The sequence below is a fragment of the Amphiprion ocellaris genome, chromosome 9, assembly GCF_022539595.1.
Source record: "Amphiprion ocellaris isolate individual 3 ecotype Okinawa chromosome 9, ASM2253959v1, whole genome shotgun sequence".
NCBI classification, from domain to species: domain Eukaryota; kingdom Metazoa; phylum Chordata; class Actinopteri; family Pomacentridae; genus Amphiprion; species Amphiprion ocellaris.
In genome coordinates this window covers 35,845,486-35,865,378 of record NC_072774.1, presented here as the reverse complement: position 1 = coordinate 35,865,378, position 19,893 = coordinate 35,845,486, and the positions used below count along the sequence as shown (strand labels likewise).

At 39.5% G+C, this 19,893-nt stretch overlaps 1 protein-coding gene across 4 annotated transcripts in view; it reads right to left on the bottom strand.

The window, feature by feature from the left end:
- The window catches only part of adcy3a (adenylate cyclase 3a), a 51,715-nt gene that overhangs the window by 6,460 nt on the left and 25,362 nt on the right, over positions 1–19,893 (bottom strand). For 3 of the 4 annotated variants that reach the window (XM_023299633.3, XM_035943595.2, XM_023299631.3), the window contains 13 exons: positions 16,383–16,548; positions 15,831–15,950; positions 14,528–14,670; positions 13,690–13,851; positions 13,361–13,448; positions 10,614–10,730; positions 10,067–10,353; positions 9,488–9,569; positions 4,503–4,661; positions 2,692–2,838; positions 1,529–1,642; positions 893–1,019; positions 387–511 (listed from right to left, as the gene is read on the bottom strand). In XM_023299633.3, coding sequence (XP_023155401.1) covers positions 387–511; positions 893–1,019; positions 1,529–1,642; positions 2,692–2,838; positions 4,503–4,661; positions 9,488–9,569; positions 10,067–10,353; positions 10,614–10,730; positions 13,361–13,448; positions 13,690–13,851; positions 14,528–14,670; positions 15,831–15,950; positions 16,383–16,548 — 1,837 coding nt within the window. The remainder of the gene's footprint in view (positions 1–386; positions 512–892; positions 1,020–1,528; positions 1,643–2,691; positions 2,839–4,502; positions 4,662–9,487; positions 9,570–10,066; positions 10,354–10,613; positions 10,731–13,360; positions 13,449–13,689; positions 13,852–14,527; positions 14,671–15,830; positions 15,951–16,382; positions 16,549–19,893) is intronic. The other variant, XM_023299634.3, reaches the window with a different exon arrangement.

Below are 19,893 nucleotides of genomic sequence, written 5' to 3'. Positions count from 1 at the left end.
AAATGTTGTTTCTAAAAATGTGTCTTTTTCTGCTAAATTTATGTTAAAACAGTTATGTCATTTACATGTAAAACAGGATTTTTCTGCCATTACTGTTCACACTGACACAAAGTTTCCTTTTGATTTTGTTTCACAGTCATTTCAGTCAAACAACAAATGTTTTCACACACGTGCTGCACAGGAACATGTACAGAATGTAGTGAGGTGACCACTTCTAGTCATTCTATACTGACAGAGAGAAAAAAAGGAAAAGAAAAAACTGAGCTAAAACATTGAACCTTCAACATTTCAATCATTTGAAATCTACTATCAAGACGTATTATTCTGAAAGTTGTGTGAACAGTGTTGGGTAATCCAGACGCCTACAGGAAAACCTAGTGTTATACCTGGATGTTTCCCATCACCCCTGTGGACTCCATGCGACTTGCCACGTTCACAGTGTTGCCCCAAATATCATAGTGGGGTTTTCGGGCTCCAATCACTCCTGCTAGCACCCCTCCCTTATTCAGACCTGGGGGAAAGTGTTGACACAAGCAATATTATTAATAATAATAATAATGATAACTTTATTTCTATAGCACCCTTAAGAACAGCGTTCTCAAAGTGCTTTGACAGTTAAAACATGCAACACAGAGACAATCAAACAAGCTATAGGAAACAAGTCAGCAGTCAATTAAAAGAAATGGTAAAAATGACAGTAAATTAAATGAATAATTTGCTAGATTAGCACGCAACTCAAACATGGGAACTAGGCAGTTTGAAAATGAAAGAACAAGACTGAGGGTTAAAATTAAAAGTCAAAAAAATAGAGAATTAAAGAATTAGAGAGACGACATCACACATGCAACCGCACATACAACCCATCAGCCCCACATGAAGGGTTGGCACTTACCGATGCGTAACATGAAGTTGTTGAATGACTGATAGTTGATGTTCATGAGTGTGACTTTCATGGCCAGAGCAAAGTCTGCTAGGTCTGCCAGGTGCTGCCAGCGCTCTTTGTCAGACTGCTCCTCTTTCTGTCAGACAAAAACAAAGATGACTAAGAAAACACAACATTTCAGCACAGTGAGCATGACTGCCTGTGAAGTGAAAAGTCTATACTGTATTTAGATATATGCTACTTCTAGCATGGAAAACAACCCCTCTGAGCATTTGGGAAGATAACTCCTGTTGTGTGGGTTCCTATGTTTATCCACATATCCAGTTTTGACCTAGTGTATGTCTTTGAATGACTAACAAATTTATCGTATTATGAAAACAATTCAGTGTTCAGTTACAGTTAGCCTCTACAGCTCAAATCCTGAATCCCACCTATTTCACTGGACTGCACGAATATCCTGAAGAAACACCTTGAAAGCAATACCAGACTCCACAGAGACAGTCATAATCTCCTAAGCTGCTTTTAATGTAAACTTATTGACAGCACTGCAGTTATTTTCAGATGGGTTGAGTGTAAACTGTCATGTTGGCTGAATCAACCAGAGAGACGCACTGAAGCCTGGAGAAGTCATATGACCGTGCTGACCTTCATGCAGGAGTAGCCATTGCTGACGTCTGCGGTGACACCTGATGCTGCCATGTAGGTGCTGCCAATGGTCTTGATTTTTGTGATGCAGCGGAACTGAGGCTCATCCAATAACTGGCATGGATACAGGTGAAAGGGTACATTTACACTTACTGATGGTGTAATAACAGAATCTCAAACTCCCACCACTTTAACAACTACTACTTCACCGTAGTCTAAAGGAAACCGTAACAGTCAGCAGAAAACTAACAGATAGGACGATGCATTTTAGCTAAAGATAAAGATGGTAACGCATTAAAGGGAACATGTAATGCTTTTTCAGATTTTCTCCTGTTTATACACTCTTGTGTTGTAAGATATCTGTTATATGTAGTCAAGGTTCCAAAATGTGAAGTGTACATCTGAAAACATGTTCCCTGCAAGTCAAAAGTCAAGGTTTGCACCCCTGGCAAGATGGCATATTTTGCTGATTTAAATATCCTCTTACATGAAAAACAAGTTGTTTACCTTGTTGACATGTGCATATGGTGTTTTGTATATGCTGGAAGACACTGCGAGAAAAATAAGCCTTTCATGCCACAGAAATGCCATAGCATTTCTATCTTGAAGATGCAATAGTGGTTTACTGATCAGAAGGTTAGGGGTTCAAGCCCCAGTGCCACCAAGCTGCAAATGGTTTGCCATTATCATGGCTGACCATATCAACTGGACTGAAAAACGTAAGAATGTATTTAAGAAGCTGACATTTTGAAAAAAGAACACGGAAAGAAGTGAAATCTGACAGTGTTCGTAGCCTCCGCAGTCAGCAGAAGAGATACAGTTTCCAGAAGCTGTGCTGAGCAGAATGGGCTCATTAGGAGGAGGGCCTTAAAGAAAGTGGAGCTTAAATCTCATCTTTCAGACAGGCTCAACTGAGGGTGTCAGTATAAAATAAATCAAAGCCAATAAAATGTAATCACGAAAATATATTCCAAGAGAGTGCCCGAACAAAATAAAAATATAGACTTGGAAACCTTCACAATATATTGCCATTCCTTTTGAGTGTCTTTGCATTTAGGCACTCATTACATGTGGCATCTCTGGTTCTTTTAAACTCTTATGCTGTTTGTTCCTAGTGTGCTGGCTGCTACTACAACATGACCAAAATGAGAAAAACAGCTTACACTGTCAAAGTCTGAGATGATCTCGTTGAGAAACCGTAAGCATTCAATACCACCATTATTGATGCTCTCTTCTGTGTAAAAGTCAGAGAAGTTGGGGATTGAAGCAAACATGACTCCGATCTCATCGTAAGACTGGCTGTACAACTCCTAGAACAGAACAAATCATTAAAGTGGATAGCAAGACAAAAGTTAATGCTTATGAAATACTCCCTGAATGATACAACAAAATGCAATATAATCTACAAGCTAAAACAACAATAATAATGCAGGGGTCCCTTTCACAAAGCAGGTTCAACAAACTCTGAGTGTAACCCTGAACTCTGAGTTGATCTACTCTGAGACAGGAAACTCTGAGTTTCCAGGTTCAGAACAGCTGATTTGCGTTGGTTAAATCAACTCAGAGTAGTTTCACCTGGAGTTAAACGTGTGCACCACAACTATAAAAAGCCAGTACCAATGGAGCCACGATTCGACGAGTCACCATAGCAACAGGGAAGCAGAGGGCTGCATTTTTCACCCCACTTGAATTGGAAATCTTAATGCGCTCATATGGGGAGTTTGAACACGTTTTTAGAAAGAAGTGCAACACCTGCAGCTGCAACAGAGAGGGAGACGATGTGGGAGAACATTGCTGCCTGGGTCAATGCATAAGTTTAAATCACAATAATATTACAGGAAAACTGTTTGAATAGTAGCCTATTAAGTTATGTTATTTAGGTGTAAGCAGCTTAAGATGAAATATAAAATCACTCCCTGGGAAATCCTAAAAGAAATTAAAATTACTAATTCCAGTCTGAGGTTGCAGCACAATGTCATTAACAGAATATGATTTAAAATGAATTTAACAGATCTCTACATCATTCACCTGCAATCCTGTGGAACTCCTCCTTGATGACTCTGACAGGTTTATGTCCAGGGAAAACCACAAAGATGGTAAAAGCCGTTTCAGAGCCAGACACACTTTTCTGACCGTCCTGCATACAGTTGCATTACTTAAGTTCTCTGCATCTCCGACATTATATAAAAAAACTTCCATTTGCAAAGAACCGCAGCACAACACACAATATCTGCTGGGATGTGAGAGCATGACTGTGGTTGGTGATGTTGCAAATGTAAAGACGGATTAGGTTGGATGTAGAGTATGGACTGTGATGTGAAACAGTACCGCTCAAAAAGATAATTGTCTGGAAATGCAAGAACATCTATGTGCGGTCTGATAACAATCTCCCTACGAATATTTAATTCTCCGTACAGTAATGCTGCTCCTTCATCCACTGGATCGTTAATGAAAGGACATGACATTTGGACAGACGGCAGAACTAGGCTTCACCAAAACTCACCTGCTGACTGAATGAATGAATGAGAAAATCAAATAGTGTGTAACTGAAAGAGAGCAGAGACAGAGAGAAACTCGAGGTTTACTGAGATAAACCTGGTTCCGACCAGGTTAGGTTCATAGAATCTGTTACTACGGTAACTGACAGACAGCTTCAGTTATCTCTCTCTGTGAAACAGGCTAGAGTTACCCCTCTTTCTCTGGTTTGAGTTACCTCCCTTTTTGAAATGGAAAACTCTGAGTTTCCCTCATTTCAGGGTTAACAAACTCAGAGTTTTCACTAAACCTGCTTTGTGAAATGGACCCCAGATATACACATTATGTTTTCTAATTTTCTGACTTTCCTGACAACGCTATGTAACTTAAGTGCTCAAACTGACAAGCAAGATGAGATGCCATTAAATTTTTGAGATGAGTGATATATTTTTTTATACATGATAAGAAGCAAGGACTGACATGGATGTGAACGTCTTACTTCGTCTCTTTTCTTGGAACCCAGGAAGTGTCGAGCCACATGTTCAGGCAGCATGTTGGTCACCAATGCTTCGTTCCAGCGCCTCATCTCATACACTTTCTCCTTCTGCTCATGGACCTCAATCTTCCAGAGGAAAAGGGTGCGTGCAAGTTTCTCTACCTTCAAGACAGTAACAGTGATGGTAGCATTTGATCACTTTATGGATTTGAAAGCAGATATGGCAAAGAAACCACGGGTAAATTCACTTACTTGACTTGAAATGATTATGCTTTAATCTGAACTAATTAACTCATTAACATGTGCATATGACGATTTTTTACATGCTGGAAGATGACATGAGCAAAATAAGCAGTCAATGCCACAGTGGAGCATTTCTACCTTCAAGCCCCACTGTTACCAAGCTGCCACTAGTCTACTCCAGGGGTGCCTTACAACTTCCTTACAATCTGGGATATGCAAAAAAATAAATAAATTAAGCTACTGTAAAATACTTGTAGTTTTCAAACAATTAGAATATAGTAAAATATTACAATATTTAATATCATGGGTTTAAAAAAAATGAATTAGAACACAGTAAAGTCCAAATTCTGTCAAGTATGTTCATTTATACACTTAACACTGTGAGGCACCGTCATCATAAAATACTGACATCAGTGCAGCTTAGCATGGAGGCAATCAGTCTATGTCACTGCTGACAGGTTATTGAAGCCCAGGTTCCTTTGATAGCTGCCTTTGGCTTGTCTATATTTTTGGGTCGGGTGTTTTTCATTTTTCTCCATATGAGGTTCTATGGAGTTCAGATCAGGTGAGTTGACTGGCCAGTCTAGCACAGTATTATCATGGTCAGCAAACCATTTGGTAGTTTTGGCATTCTACAAAGGTGCCAAGTTCTGCTAGAAAAGGATATCGGCATATCCATAAAGCTTGTCAGCAGATGGAAGCACAGAGTGCTCTAAAATCTCCTGGTAGATGGGAGCATTGACTTTGGACTTGATAAAACACAGTGTACCAACGGCAGCAAAGACATGGCAATCCAAACCATCACAGGCTGCAGAAACTTCAAACACATGGATTCTGTGCCTGTCCACTCTTACTCTAGACTTTAAATCCTTGATTTCCAGGTGAAATGCAAAATTTTCCTTCCTGAATTTTTTTCCTGAAAACGTGTGGTTGGTGGCTCTTGATGCCCTGACACCAGCCTCAGTCCACATTTTAAGCTCTCCTAGGTTCTTGAATCAACTTTTCTTGACAACCCTCAATGACTGCAGTCATTTTTGTGGCTTGTGCGTATTTTCCAACCAAACGTTTCCCTTCCAGTCAGCTTTCCATCATTACAGTATGCTTTAGTACAGGACTCTGCCCATAGCTAGCCTTTTCAGCAATGACCTTTTGTGGTCTCCTTGTAGAGAGTGCCGATAATCTTCTTCTGGACAACTTTCAAGTCAACAGTCTTCCCCATGATTGTGGTGGTGTGTACTGAACTAGACCAGGAGGTACCTAATATTTATACTGTTTGAATAGTAATTTACTCAAACTCAGAGAAAATATTGTAATATTTTGAGATTTTTTTTAAATCTTTGAGCTTTAGGCTAGAAAATAGAAAATTATTTGAAAGTTTACTTTTTGTGAAATAACTTTCCTAAATAACTGCTGAACATATTTTTCCATGATAATCTAATTGTTTGAGATGCACTAGTATTTGCTACCATTTATTAACAAATTAAAACAGCAAATGAGTTATTAACTATGCATGTAGAGCTCCAGAATTAGTTTTTTACACTATAGCAGACACATATTCTGATGAAAAGGTGTGTATTTATTTAATTTTTGTCTATTTTTAAGCAATGTTGCATAGTGTCTCTTATTTATCTTGTGGGACTAATTGGAAACTGCTGCTTCCAGCACAGCAGGGTTATCCTTCTCGCAATTAAGTACATGAAGGCTATGACTTTTTGAGTTGGCCTTTAAAGGGACAGAGTTCTGGCATACCTTCATATATCGCAAACAAAGTGGTAGAATAAATATTTTTTTAAAGACAAATTGTAGACAGTCTGGGGCAAGACCAAAATATGTTTAAAGGATCTGCAAGTTGGCTGTTACATTGAGGGTAAGAGCGGTCTGTATTCGGACATTTGCTTGTCTTGTGTTGGTTAGCTGAGCTCCTAAGACAATATCCAGCAGTATCAAGCCATGACAAGCACATGGAGATGAGTTATTAGGTTAAAGGAGGCTTCCCATCAGACTTATTTTCTTACTCAGGTCAGTTCCATCTTCCCCTGAATCTTTTTGGTGAAAGTAGAGAAATATTAGATATAGTATCAAGTAAGTCCCCTCTGCTGTCAGGATATAGGAAAAGTAAACAGTCTACTTGGTTCTCTTTTAGTAAATCTGGAAATGAAGCAATGCTTTTCTAGGCAAAATGTCTTATGTGAAGGTATCTGAATAAGTTAGATTTTAGTATATCAAATGGCTGGCAATGGTGACATGGTGGCAAACTTACCCTCTACAAAAATACTACAAACACCCAACAAACAACAAAGCCGAGAGGAAAGTTGTAATTTCTAGGGCTGGCCCGAATAGCAGTTTCTGGGATCCGGATATTCAGCTCGATTAATGACGAATATCCAACGCGGCGAATATTAGGATTGGTTCGTATCCTAACGTCCGACGGGAGGACACGTCGGGCGAACTGACGAGACGAATACCGTTCGCGCAACATCGTCTGACGGGGGGGCAAATATTCGGATTTCAAAATGAATATCTGGATACCACCGTCACGACCGAATATTCAGATATTCGGGTCCAGCCCTAGTAATTTCCCCAAATTAGGGAGCATAAGGACACCATATTTAAACCAAAATGCTTCTTAAATTGCCTTCAGATCTTGCTTGACAAACAAAACAGGGTGCTGAGCACTATGCATTTTTGAGGTGGGTCGACTGCACACACGATAAAAAAAAAAACCTAGATAAATGTGCATATCCATTTGCACCCATGACTCACCTTGGCTTGAGTCCAGTGCAGAATTTTCACTATATTGAACACCTAGTAACACTAAATAAAATTTGATAGAACATGGCCAGCCAGGCTGTTATACCTTTGAAGAGAACTCTTTCATTTTGCATGATTTCCGTTCTCGGATTAAGGGGGTTATGGCTTTATGCCGTAATTAGAAACATTTCTTGATCAAAATAGGAAATATTTGGTAAGACAAATACAATTAAGTAATAAAGTCATTTTAATAATGTTAATTTTATAACTGGAAAATTTTCAGCATTGACCTTCATGAAGCAGTTGAAGATCTGTCGAGTTGAGGATGTGATGAACAGTTATAAGGGTCTGAAACAATGTGGAATCATGTACATTGACCTGAACTGAGGCAGTGGGTGGATAATGTCTCTCGCTGTGGTTCTCTGGAGTCCCAGAGCCTTAGCAATGACTTTGTAACCCTTTCCAGACTGATAAATGTTAATGGCTTTGCTTTGTGTCTGTTCTTAAATCTCTTTAGAACATGGCAATTATATGTGGGAGTGGCTGGTGAAATTGAACCCAACTGCCAAATGAATTCAGTCTCTTGGTAGATTGGTAGCAGAGGGGACAATTATTTTTTCACATAAATTGGGGCTGGACAACAATCTTCCTTCAATAAATGAAATCATCATTTAAAAACTGCATTTTGTGCTTTTTTGGTTCATCTTTGTCTTATATTCTAATTAGTTTGATGATCTGAAACCTCTGAGTGTGACAAATATGAAAAATACTTCTACACAACTTTCCGCACGAACGAGCCGCGTGGAAATGAGCCACACGGAAATCTGCGCGAGAGAACATGTGTGTGTTTATACTCCGTGGGGCAGCTGCTCCCAAACTGCAGGGGGCAGTGTATCGCAAACACACGTCTGCCTGGTCTACTCTAGTACTAAAGTAGAGTAGAGGAAGTTTGCCAGTGTTTACACCACTTACAACATGGCATTTTACCAAATAGTTGCATTTCAGCAGTTCGTTTTAATTTCAAACCATGAATTGTTCATAACATGGTTACCACAGTGATCTCTGTGTGATGAATCATATAAGTGCCTGCATTTCTCAGCTACGAGTAGGTCCTAGTCCTCTGCCATGTTTTTCCGGGCGATTCTGTCCACGTAGTTAGAAAAATGTGGAGGTGCATGGCGCAGAAATTTTCCACGTGAGAAGGGCCGCTCGAGGGGGCGTGGGTGCGAAAATTCTCTTTCTATTTTTAGAATTATTTTATATTTACTATACTACTTCATGTTACTGTAATTTTACCTGACCAAAATCTGGCTCAAGAATTTTGTTTGGGTGTGATAAAGCTTTATCTTATCTTAAACTGTACATTTGTACTAGCTTAATCAGTAGTATATGTAGTAGCTTAATAAGACAACCAGTTGCTGTAAACTGACTTCAGATTGTTTCTTGATGCTTTTTACATTTTTTTTACACATGCTTATTTTAAATCTGTTTCTTTCTGTTCACAGAGACAAACAGTGAGAAAAAGGGAACACCACATACCACCTGGACATTTCCTCAGATGTGTGCCAGTCTTTGGCTTACATGAGTAGAGCTAACTTTAAGGCACCTATTTTGTAAATGTTTTGACGGTGTATGTATATTACTAACACTAGTACTAATATTACGAGCAATATTAAAGGTGAAATATTTAGAAAATGTTTTATAATGAAATTTGAAACATCAGTTTTTTCCATGTAACAAAAAAAATGGAGATCTGTGTGCAGTGTGAGTTCAGAGCGAAAGAAGTTTAGACCTTTTAGTCTTTATTTTGTATAAAGGCATGCTTTGTTGTTCGAGCTATTACAGCTGTTGATGCATCTTTTTATCACAATGCATTACGATGCACTGTTGGCAGGTGTACTTCTAATTGTTTTGGGTCCTCTAATGACCCTGCCAAACTTGTCATCTTTCTCTATTTTGTTTAGGTATAGTAAACATATCAGACATTAACTTACGTGTCTTGAGAAATAATAGAAGCTGCCCATCATAATGAAGATCATAATTGTCATTGTGAACTTGGAGGGCACCAGATATGACCTGCAAAGAAGAAAACTGACATATCAGCAACTTCTGCTGCAAAGGTAGTGTTTGAAAAACTACAACACTTCATTCGTATGTTAAAGGATAATTCCAGTGTATTTCAGCTTTGATATTTCTCATTAATGTGGCTACTGTAGCTGTAGCCTGCACTCTCTACCAGTGAGCTTGAATGAACATTCTGGTTTAAAGGTCAGCTGGTAAGTTGCCCCAGACACAGGTCTCAAATGCAGTTATTCCAGGTGAATAATTTTTGTATTTACTTTCAGTCAGATTGAAAACAAACATTTAAAATCATTTATGTAAAACTTGGGGAAATAGATAATAGAGGATGAAATAAACCAGAATTTTCCTTTAAAATATCATTCATATGAGTACATGAAACTAAGACTTCAGCACATACTCTAATGCCACAAAGAGTTTAGTGTGCAGAGTGCTACTAGATGGGTAATGACTTATGTGTTACACAAATGATACAGGCTTCTTTTCTAATTCACCTGTAATCCTGGAAGCGGGCCATGTCATAGCGGTCAAAGATGTCCTTCCAGCTGTAGATGTTAACGATACCAGTGGCCACTGTGATGAGCAGCATCAGTGTGAGCTTGACCATGTGACTGACCTGAACCAGCATATTGGTGGCCATCAGTGCCAGCACAGCAATGTAGCTGTAATATTTGGGGTTGTTCAGGCAACCTTCAAGGCCAGACCAGGTGGAGGAGGAAGAGGAAGAGGAGGGAGCGACTGTGGTGCTGCCGGAATCTGGAACTTCAGGCAGACAACTCAGCTAGACAGTGGGGAGACACACAGTCGTGAGCTTAATGTCTTCTAAAATTCATCAAACATCCAAAATGGATTTGCTCTTCTGTTTCCTGGCTGTAGTTTACTATGACATACAAGCAGCCTATGTGCTTAATACTGCTGACTGAAAACTAGGTGCATTTGGTGTCAGTTTAAATTCCTTATAAATTAATATATAGAATAAATATAAATCCATGCATTGGTTTAGTGTTTTGCAAACATAAGACAGTGCAGAGAGCAGCACACCATATCCATGATGTCAGCCATGGTGAGGATGAATATAGCTGCCATTGCCCAGGTGTTACGAGCCCAACGGGTGTGGTCAATCCAGGTGGAGAAAGACACTAGCTTCTTGGGAAATACCTGACACAAAAACCAGATTCAGTGAGACAGATTCACTCTCACTGTGACTATAAAAGCAAAAACTAAAAACGCACCAATAGGCTTTAAAGAAATTTGTGAAATTATTTTCAAATCAGATCTGATTTTTGAAAAAGAGTTAGCAATGATGATGATTCATTGGCAACTGCATCATCTGAGTACGTCTATTTGTGATGCAATGCAAAAGCTGCCGATGAAAATATTAAACCCATATGCTTGCTCATGCTAACTTTACTTTGCAGTGGCCATTCTGAATTGCCAAGACAAGAAAAGCATACGGGGAATTCATATCAGCATGAAGGATGGCTCTGCTCCAGGTCTGTGTCCCAGTAGCCTTACATAATACCAGAGCTTTGAAACCAGGACATCTTAATAGAATCGAGTCATAATTAAAGTTATTATTTATGTCTGTACTTTACCTGCAAGTCAAAATGTCTGCAGTGAAAGCCCTGTGGCTGGGAAAAGTGTAGTGAGAAGATAATCACATTAAGGCATGTGCCTCTGTTACCGCAGGGTTTTGACACTGTGTTTCATGTCATATTGATAGACACTGAAGAGTCCAAAGCAGTATGTACAGTGACCCTGCATTTTGTCAGTCTATGCGATTGATTTGCTGACTGTGTGTTGCTGGCTGACCTGAGCTGACTTTATCCTTTACCCAGCAGCAGTCAATACTGGACTGCCTGCTGGATATCAATATATTTGAATTTCCATGATGAGTTAAATCAGAAGTACAGGTCAATACCAAACACACACACACACACACACACACACACACACACACACACACACACACACACACACACACACACACACACACACACACACACACACACACACACACACACACACACACACAGACACACACACACACACTAAATAACAGTAAATTGTCAATATATACAGGCACTTGAATTGCATGTGTTCCATATATCAGAACATCAACCTGTGAGCAACGTTTTTAAAGCCCCAACAGTTACCAGACACACTAGGTTACAAAGAAAGCATGAGTGATTGCAATGAGGAGCTTGAGATTAGTCCAGCTAAAGTTTGCTTTTCCAGAGCATTTCCTGTCAAAAATAGGTTCAAGTTTTAACCTGTATATTGTCACATACTTGGCAGCCTGTCTCTGTTGATAACACACAGTCACTGTATCGACTGTTATTCATCTTGACATGCTTTACCTGCAGGACTTTACACGCTTTCAGTCAGTCTCCCTTAAACCACGATTTGTCAATATTTAGCATATTCACATGACATTGACAAAAATCTTCTGTCATTCCTGACAGAAAGGGATTACATACAGTCTTTCCTAAGCCACTTATTTCGTCATTATTACAAACACAATTCAAGGCACATTTGAATTACTCTGTTAATAAAAGGAAGTAAAAGTGAATAAAATGCAAAAACTGTTGCTACCGGTTCTATGTGTTTTGTCTGTGTAGATTGTTGATCATCTAGGTCATGGTTGTCCTAGGAGTTTCAGTAGAAAGCAGTTGGACTTCTCTTGTAGGTTCTTGGAGATGTTTCACCTTCATCCAAGAGGCTTCTTCAGTTCTAACTGACTAATGGGGACTTACAGAATTTATAGTAACTCCAGCTCACATGGCTAATGGCCCATTTACGACCAGGACTCACATGCCTCAAGGTGTAAATGGCTGTGAAACAAGACGGTCCAATAACGGTGATGCCATGTCAGGGTGACTCAAGATGTTAATGGTGGTGAAACTTTCTGGGGAGAGACCTTTTCACTGCATTATAGGTGCTTGATAACTGGTGTCTTAGACATCCTCTGTTTAGAGAAAAAAAATGACATAGATAGCTTCCTTTACTCCTCTTTCAAACCATCTATCCAAAATGTGGATGTTGCTGTCCTCAAAAGAATGTCCGTTGTATTTCAGATGCAGGTGGACTGCTTGGTCTTGTACTGAGGAGCTGCTCTCCTGTGCTGAGCTATGTACTTACAGAGGTGTTGTTTAGTTTCCCCTACATACATGCCTATGCACTCCTCACTGCACTGGACTACATATACAATGTTGCTCCGTTTGTGTGTGAGTGTTTTATCCTTGGGTTGAACCACTTTTTGCCTCGGTGTGTTACAGGATTTGAACTGTACTGCTCTATTGTATTTGGAGAAAATCCTCTGGAATTTGTTGGATACTCCAGTTACATATGGCTGCTAATGTTGTTTCTTCTGTTCCTCCTTTATTCTCTGTTTGCTGTGGTGCTGTTTTCCAGATCTTTTACGTGATCTAATGAAGGCCCAGTTGGGATAGCCACAGTTCTGCAGTGCTTTCTTAATGTGAGTGTGTTCCTTCTCCTTTCCATTGGTAGGTACTGCATCGCTACCAGTGTAGAGGAAAAGAGGGCCATTAGCAATGTGAGCTGGAGTGAAATTCTGAAATCTCCATCAGTCTGATAGAACTGAAGAAGCCTCTTGGATGAGAGACAAAACATCTTCAAGAACCTAAAAGTCCAGTTTCTCTTTGTTTTGTGTAACTATATCTGAAGAAGGTGCTGTATTCTGGTGCAACTAAGTTGCGAAAACATGGCAAAACCCTCACACACTGTTTAAACAAAATATAGGGATATAAAAATATGTTGTAACTCACTCGAGGAAAGATGGCAGCCAGGGAACAGATTGTCAGGACAAGCAGCAGGACCTCCCCCACTGCAAAGGTGATGTAGTTTGCAATCAGCCTGTTCCACAACAAATCAACACACAGACAAACCTTGAGAGACACATGTAGCACTGAGAGCAGTGAGTCTAATACCAAACCACAGAGAGCAATGCTCGACTGAGCTGTGAGAAAGACATGGATAAAAATGTTTGAGGCCCTCACGAGTTGAGGACCACTCACACACATCACAGAGCAAGACAGAAATCAAATTTGCCCACATTGTAGAGTGTGAGGAGATTGCTCCTGGCGTTTTAACTAACCAGGGGTCTATGAGGGCCTCCATTACTGCAGTGAAGAGCAGAACCACACAAGAGCAGCAGAAGGCTGCTCCGCTCTGTTTTTCCTTCTCCACAGAGTAACGAGTTTCCAGGTCTGGATCCACAAATCTCAGCGAGAGCCTGTTGGTGTGTTTCCCCTTCAGACTGTTGAGACACAAAAACTTCATCAGTAACAAGCATAAAATATTGGTATTTCATATTTACAGTTTACCTGGTTTCAGCAACACAACCCATATTGTTGCAGTTTGGTATTTTGAAAGAACAAGCTAAGTCTACTAGCTCCTAACAATTTGTTTTGCATTGTGGCTTGCTTATAGTTATTCTAATCAAAGTTCACAGAGTGGTGGCTGTAGTTCAGGCAGTGGAACAGTGGTACAGCTCCTGCCTCTCAACACCAAGTTTCCTTAAGCAAGGTACTGCTTTCAGTGAGTAGGACAGAGCTGTGCATACACTGCTGTATGAGTGTGCAGGTCAATTGATGAATGAAATTTTGAAAGCACTTTGTCAAGGAAAGAAGTTATGCAAGCACAGTTCATGTACCATTATGTTCACACATTGTATGTTTGAGAACTTTTGCTTCTTTATGAATAAAAAATAGAGTTCACAAATGTGCAATATTGTGGACAACTTTCATTTAGAACATGACTAGCTTTCTGTGTGATTAGTGCACACCAATGTGTCATAACTGACGAAGTGAAAGAATAATCCTTCCTCAGTGTGTCAGATTCTCTGACTGCCTCTAATATAAGCTAACAAGGAGAAAACCAGCATCATTGAGGTCTACAGTAGTGCTTTATGTGCAAAGAAGGTGTTCACATACACTTGAACTGTCTCTCTCTCCAGCAGAGCCTCATTTAGCAGTTTGTTGAGCTCCTGTTCATTCTCCTGAGCATCGATCACCCTTTCAGCCAGGTCCCGTAGCCGTAGCCTTCTCCGAGGGTTAGGGAAAGAAGGATTTACCACCTGAAATACAACAAAGAAAGGACAGTAGAGCATCTGCATATTCTTTTTGTATATCTGATACTACATCAATGCAATGTCAATAATGATGTAAGTCGCTTTAATCCACTGTGAGAACCTCCTCTGAACATTTCCAGCTGACAAATGCCTTCTTATTGATAAAGCTTACATAGATAACATGAAAGACTATTACATGCCTGACTTCAGTCTTATTCTACAAGATCTGTACTGATACAAATCAATTGCTCTTTAAAGATAAGTATACATTAAATCCATGTGAGTGAACCATATACCTGCTGATGTATAACTATACCTCTGGGTTAAGTGTAATGGTTTAGTGATACTGAACATATTAAAATCTAATTAAATGACTGCTATGGCAGCATGATGTTGCAGTGGCAAGTACTGTCACCTCATCATAGCTCAAAGATCCTGGGGTTTGTATCTTGGCCTGTAGTCTTTCTATGTGGGGTTTGCATGTTCTCATTCTAGGCACATTTATGCATGTTCCTCCCACAGTCCAAAGACATGCTTAGTGATTGGTGAGTTTAAAATTGTCCATAGCGTGAATGTGAGTGTGCTGTTTGTCTGTCTCTGTGTTGCCCTGTAATAGACTCGTGACCTGTCCAGGGGCACCCTGACATTCGCTCTAAGCCAGCTGGGATTGCCACCAGCACCCCTGGGACCCTACAGAGGATAAAGCATTGTATAGAAAGTGGATGGATGGATAAATGACTGCTGTTTTCTCAACATATTTAAGTTCCCCAGAGAATGAAGTCTTTCAATGGTGAAATCTCCTTTAGCTTTCTTCTTGTGCCACATTTACAAAAATAGTCAAAATTGTTTAATTAAATGTATTTGTTCAGTAAATTTCATTACAAATATGCCCAGAAGGGATAAACTCTGTAGGTTATGTCTTTATGAGCTGTCCTCTGGCACTATCCTCATGACAAAACAGTTTGCAACTGGCCAACAGTGCAAATTCATATTTTGGTCTATAGACTCTAAACTTTTACCCTAACAAATGTGAGCTGAAAGAACCATACAATATTATATACAATCAGTAGTGATAAACACCAAAAGCATCGAATTGTACATTTTCAAAGAGATGTAGCTGTGAAAGTCTACGTCTAATTTAAGTCAAGAGTTGACTTCTTGGTTACCCTTGCATCCAGTTCTTCTGGTTCCTCTGGTGTGGTGCAGGCTGTGTTAACACTGCCGTTACACTCTGTGGTGTTGATTAACAGTGGAGAGTTTCCATTGGATGATGTTACAGACAGCTTCTAATGTGAAACAATCAAAGAGTAAGTGCAGACTGATTACTGTGAGAGGTTAACAGATGTTTCTTTTGAGCATTTCAAATGATATGGAAATTTAATTTTGAGTAACAAGAAGTATTCAAAACATTGTATCTATAATTTTATCACCCTGACTGTCCAGATTACAATTTTCCATCTGTATACAAATCACCCATTGCATGTGTGTGATCCTCTGGTCTAACAATAGTGGGTGTTCTATATTGTAATATTATATAGAGTTAATTTTGTGATACTGGCCAATGGAAATAAGCACAACTTGACAATTTCAGGACGTAAAGTCAAATGTGAATATGTATGTAAAATTTCATCAATAGTTCCGCGCATCATCTAAGGGAATAGGTAAGATTTTTAATATCCAAATACTTGCAGTGTGGGTGTGTAGCAGGTTTTACTCACCACACCATTTATGCCACTCTTGCCTAAAGGTCCTTTAGGAACAACAACCAGGTAAGTCTCGATGCCTCTCTCTCTCAGGTAGTCACAACGGTCCCCTCCATTACCTGGCTCCACATCAAACTCCCCATGAAGACACTCCATGGTGCTCTGTGAGATGTGAACACGACTGGTCCACAAAACAAGAGGTCAAAGATTAGTCAGGATGTTGCCCTACCACTTACCATGTGAGTGCTTCTCTACACTTCATGGAGCTGTGAAGAGAACATTATAAGCTTATCAAGTCCTAATCATGTGACAATGTGCAGTGTGCATTGGAGTGCTGAATTGTAACAAAAGACTCAGTTTTAGTCAGTTTTCTATGTATATAACATGACATCTAGGTAAACTACATGTGACGATTAAGACAGTGAGACTAGGTTGACACTACTGGAAAATGATAGCAAACAGTTTTTGTATGAATAATTTTTGTACAAACTGGTAAGAAAGAGCATCCATGTTCAATAATGTTATGTTCAATATTTTTATTTTGAAAATGGTTTAAGTTAACATGTGAAACGTCCTTTTTCTTTTGGTGGTGAACCTACAGAGAATTGAATTACCGATTCTGTAGTCCCCTTAGGTGGCATCACTTGAATAAAGCACATGGACACAACAGTGCCTATAACATGTTACCATCCTCGTGGAAATGTTTCTCTTTTTTGCTTTTCAACACTGAACCGTGGTCAATATATTTAGGTTTTGTAGACTGCAACTTTCAAAAACATTTTTTTTTCAGGTAAAAGGGAAAATCTACAAAATAATATAAATAATTTGAAAATATAGAACATAATAAATGATACATAATGCATAAGTATTCATCCATGTTAAGCCAGTATTTAGTAGATGCACCTATGGCCACAATTATGACAACCATTGAGCTTGTGTAGATAGATCTCAACCAGCCATGCATATCTAGACATTACTTTTTTTGTTTTTAACCCCATCCTTCTTTGCAATACAGGGATCATGAGTGAACAACCCTTTTCAAGTCCAAGAACAAATTCTGATTTGTATTAAGGCCTGTGCGCTGGCTTGGCCACTCTAGAACATTCACTTTGTTGTTTTTAAACCATTTCTGTGCAGCTTTGGCTCCATGCTTCGGATCACTGTCTTGCTGTAATACTAATATCTTCCCAGGTAACAGTTATCTTGCAGACTGCATCAGGTTGTCCTCTGGATTTCTCTACACTTTACTACGATCATTTTACCCTCTACCTCTGCACGCATTCTAAGGTGTACTGCCAAGAACCATTCCCACATCATGATGCTGTCACCATTATGCATAACAGTGGGGATGGTGCACTTTTGATGGTGTCTGCCAACTATAAAACATGGCTTCTAGTTTAGCTTTGTAGTCTCCAGGATGCCTTCTGGTGAGCTCTAGTCAAGATTTTTTTCACCAGAGGCTTCTCTTTGCCAATCTCCAATAAAGCTTTGACTGGCAAAGAAGATGCAACAGTTGCTGTATACACAGTCTCCCATCTCAGCTGCTGACACTTTTAATTCCTTCAGAGGAGTCATATGTGTCTTGGTGGCCTTCCTGACTAATGTCTTTCTTGCATGGTCACTTAGCTGTTGATGACAGTCTGCTCTAGGTAAATTTACAATGTGCCATATTAATTCCATGTCTTAATGATGGATTTACCTGTGGTGACTTTGAAAATTTTCTTGTATCCATTATAGACTCATGCTTGTCAATAACCATTTCATGGGATTGCTTGGAGTTTTGTTTTCTTTATCCGAGTGTAGTTATAGCCAGGAGTTTTGATTTACCAGTGACTGGATCTTCCTGGTACAGGTGTCATTATACTACAATTACTTGAGACACATTCGCTGCAGTCAGATGATCTCCATTTCACTATCCGTGTGACTTCTAGCACCAACTGGCTGCACTGTTGAATTAAGTGGGCCACTTTAAAAGGGATAAATTTTGCATTTTAGCTTTTTAATTAACTGATATTATTTGGTAGAAATAGTTTTTGTCAATTCTTATCAAAAAGCCAAATTACACTGACCAGGATTCAGAGCAATATGAAGTGAAATTCATTAGTTGAAAAGCATCCAGTAGAGCACTATTTAATGAACAAAAAAACATGCACTAAGAGAAAGGTTCATTGAAACTGATAGCATATAGTCAAAAAAGAAATTGCTAAAATTTGACACAAAGTGGATTTATAAATTAAATAATCTATTTCCAGATGGAGAGGACGAGGCAGACGGAATGAAAATGATAGATGGACTTACATCATGGCTACATATGGAACAGGCAAAAGTCACAACTCAGAGGGCAAAAGATCGGAGGAGCTGGAGAGAAATGATCACCTACGCTGAATGGCATGGCACTTGATTGATTGATTGATTTCCAGATGGCATGAATACCAAACTGATTGTCACATCTCTTTATGAAGAGTTAAAAATGTTCATGCCTGCTGTTGGACTGCAGTTGGAGATTTTATATACAGTAGGTCCAAAAGTTGGCACAACTCCAGCTGCATTGACTCCAGAACTCCAAAAAGTTTTTTGTAAAGTCAGAAATGCTTGCCCTTCTCAGTCTTCTGAGTCAGTCAGGCTGAGGTCAGGTGACTGTGGAGGAAAGTCCCAGACAATCAGTAGTACTTGGTCTCTTTTGGTCTTCAAGTGGTTCTCGCAAACGTTTGAGGTGCATTTGGGCTTATCACTCTGCTGCAGAATGAATCCTTCTCCAAAACAACAAGTGGAGCATGACACTAAAGCACAGAGAGCTATATCCCTCTGGTCAGGGCTGAGTTGAAATTGGTGCAGGTGTCCAGCTCCAAAAAAGTCAGAATAACAATCTAACTTCTGACATTTCCATTCAGTTGTGATCCCATGTTTCCCACTAACACAACTGTACTTAGTCAGTAGTATCTTGCTGGAAACTAAAGCCACAGTCATTTTTTTAACAGGTCAAAATGGCTACAGGATGATTTACTTGGACAAGCCCATGTCAAGTTTATCATTTTCAACTCACGGCAAGAATGCAACTGAAGAAAATTTGACCTTTGTGAAGGGTTAAAGGAGTTAACATGGTCACTGCCACTAATCTCCTTCAGCTTGGTTACTGACCAAGAAACAGAATGTGGGGAAATTTTGTGTTTCATGTACTGATGTTACCCACTTAGCTGATCATTTACTTGTATAAGACATCAACTAATGTAACACTGGACATGTGTGAGTGTTCCCAATTACCCGGATGCAGGTGTCCTGATGATGTACATGCACAAGCAATCATTGTTTCACAAACGTGTTTGATCACTCATCTGCTGACACTCCGAAAACAAGAAAAAGCATGAATTGTGTGCACATAAGTTTACACACAACCGTTACAAGGCCTCATAAGACCTTGTGCCAGCAAAAGAGGACATTGTTTATTGGGAAACAAATGTCATAAAACTGACCCCTTAGCTGCAAGAACACCAGTGTATGACCCCAATGAATGCATCCAGGGAAGGCA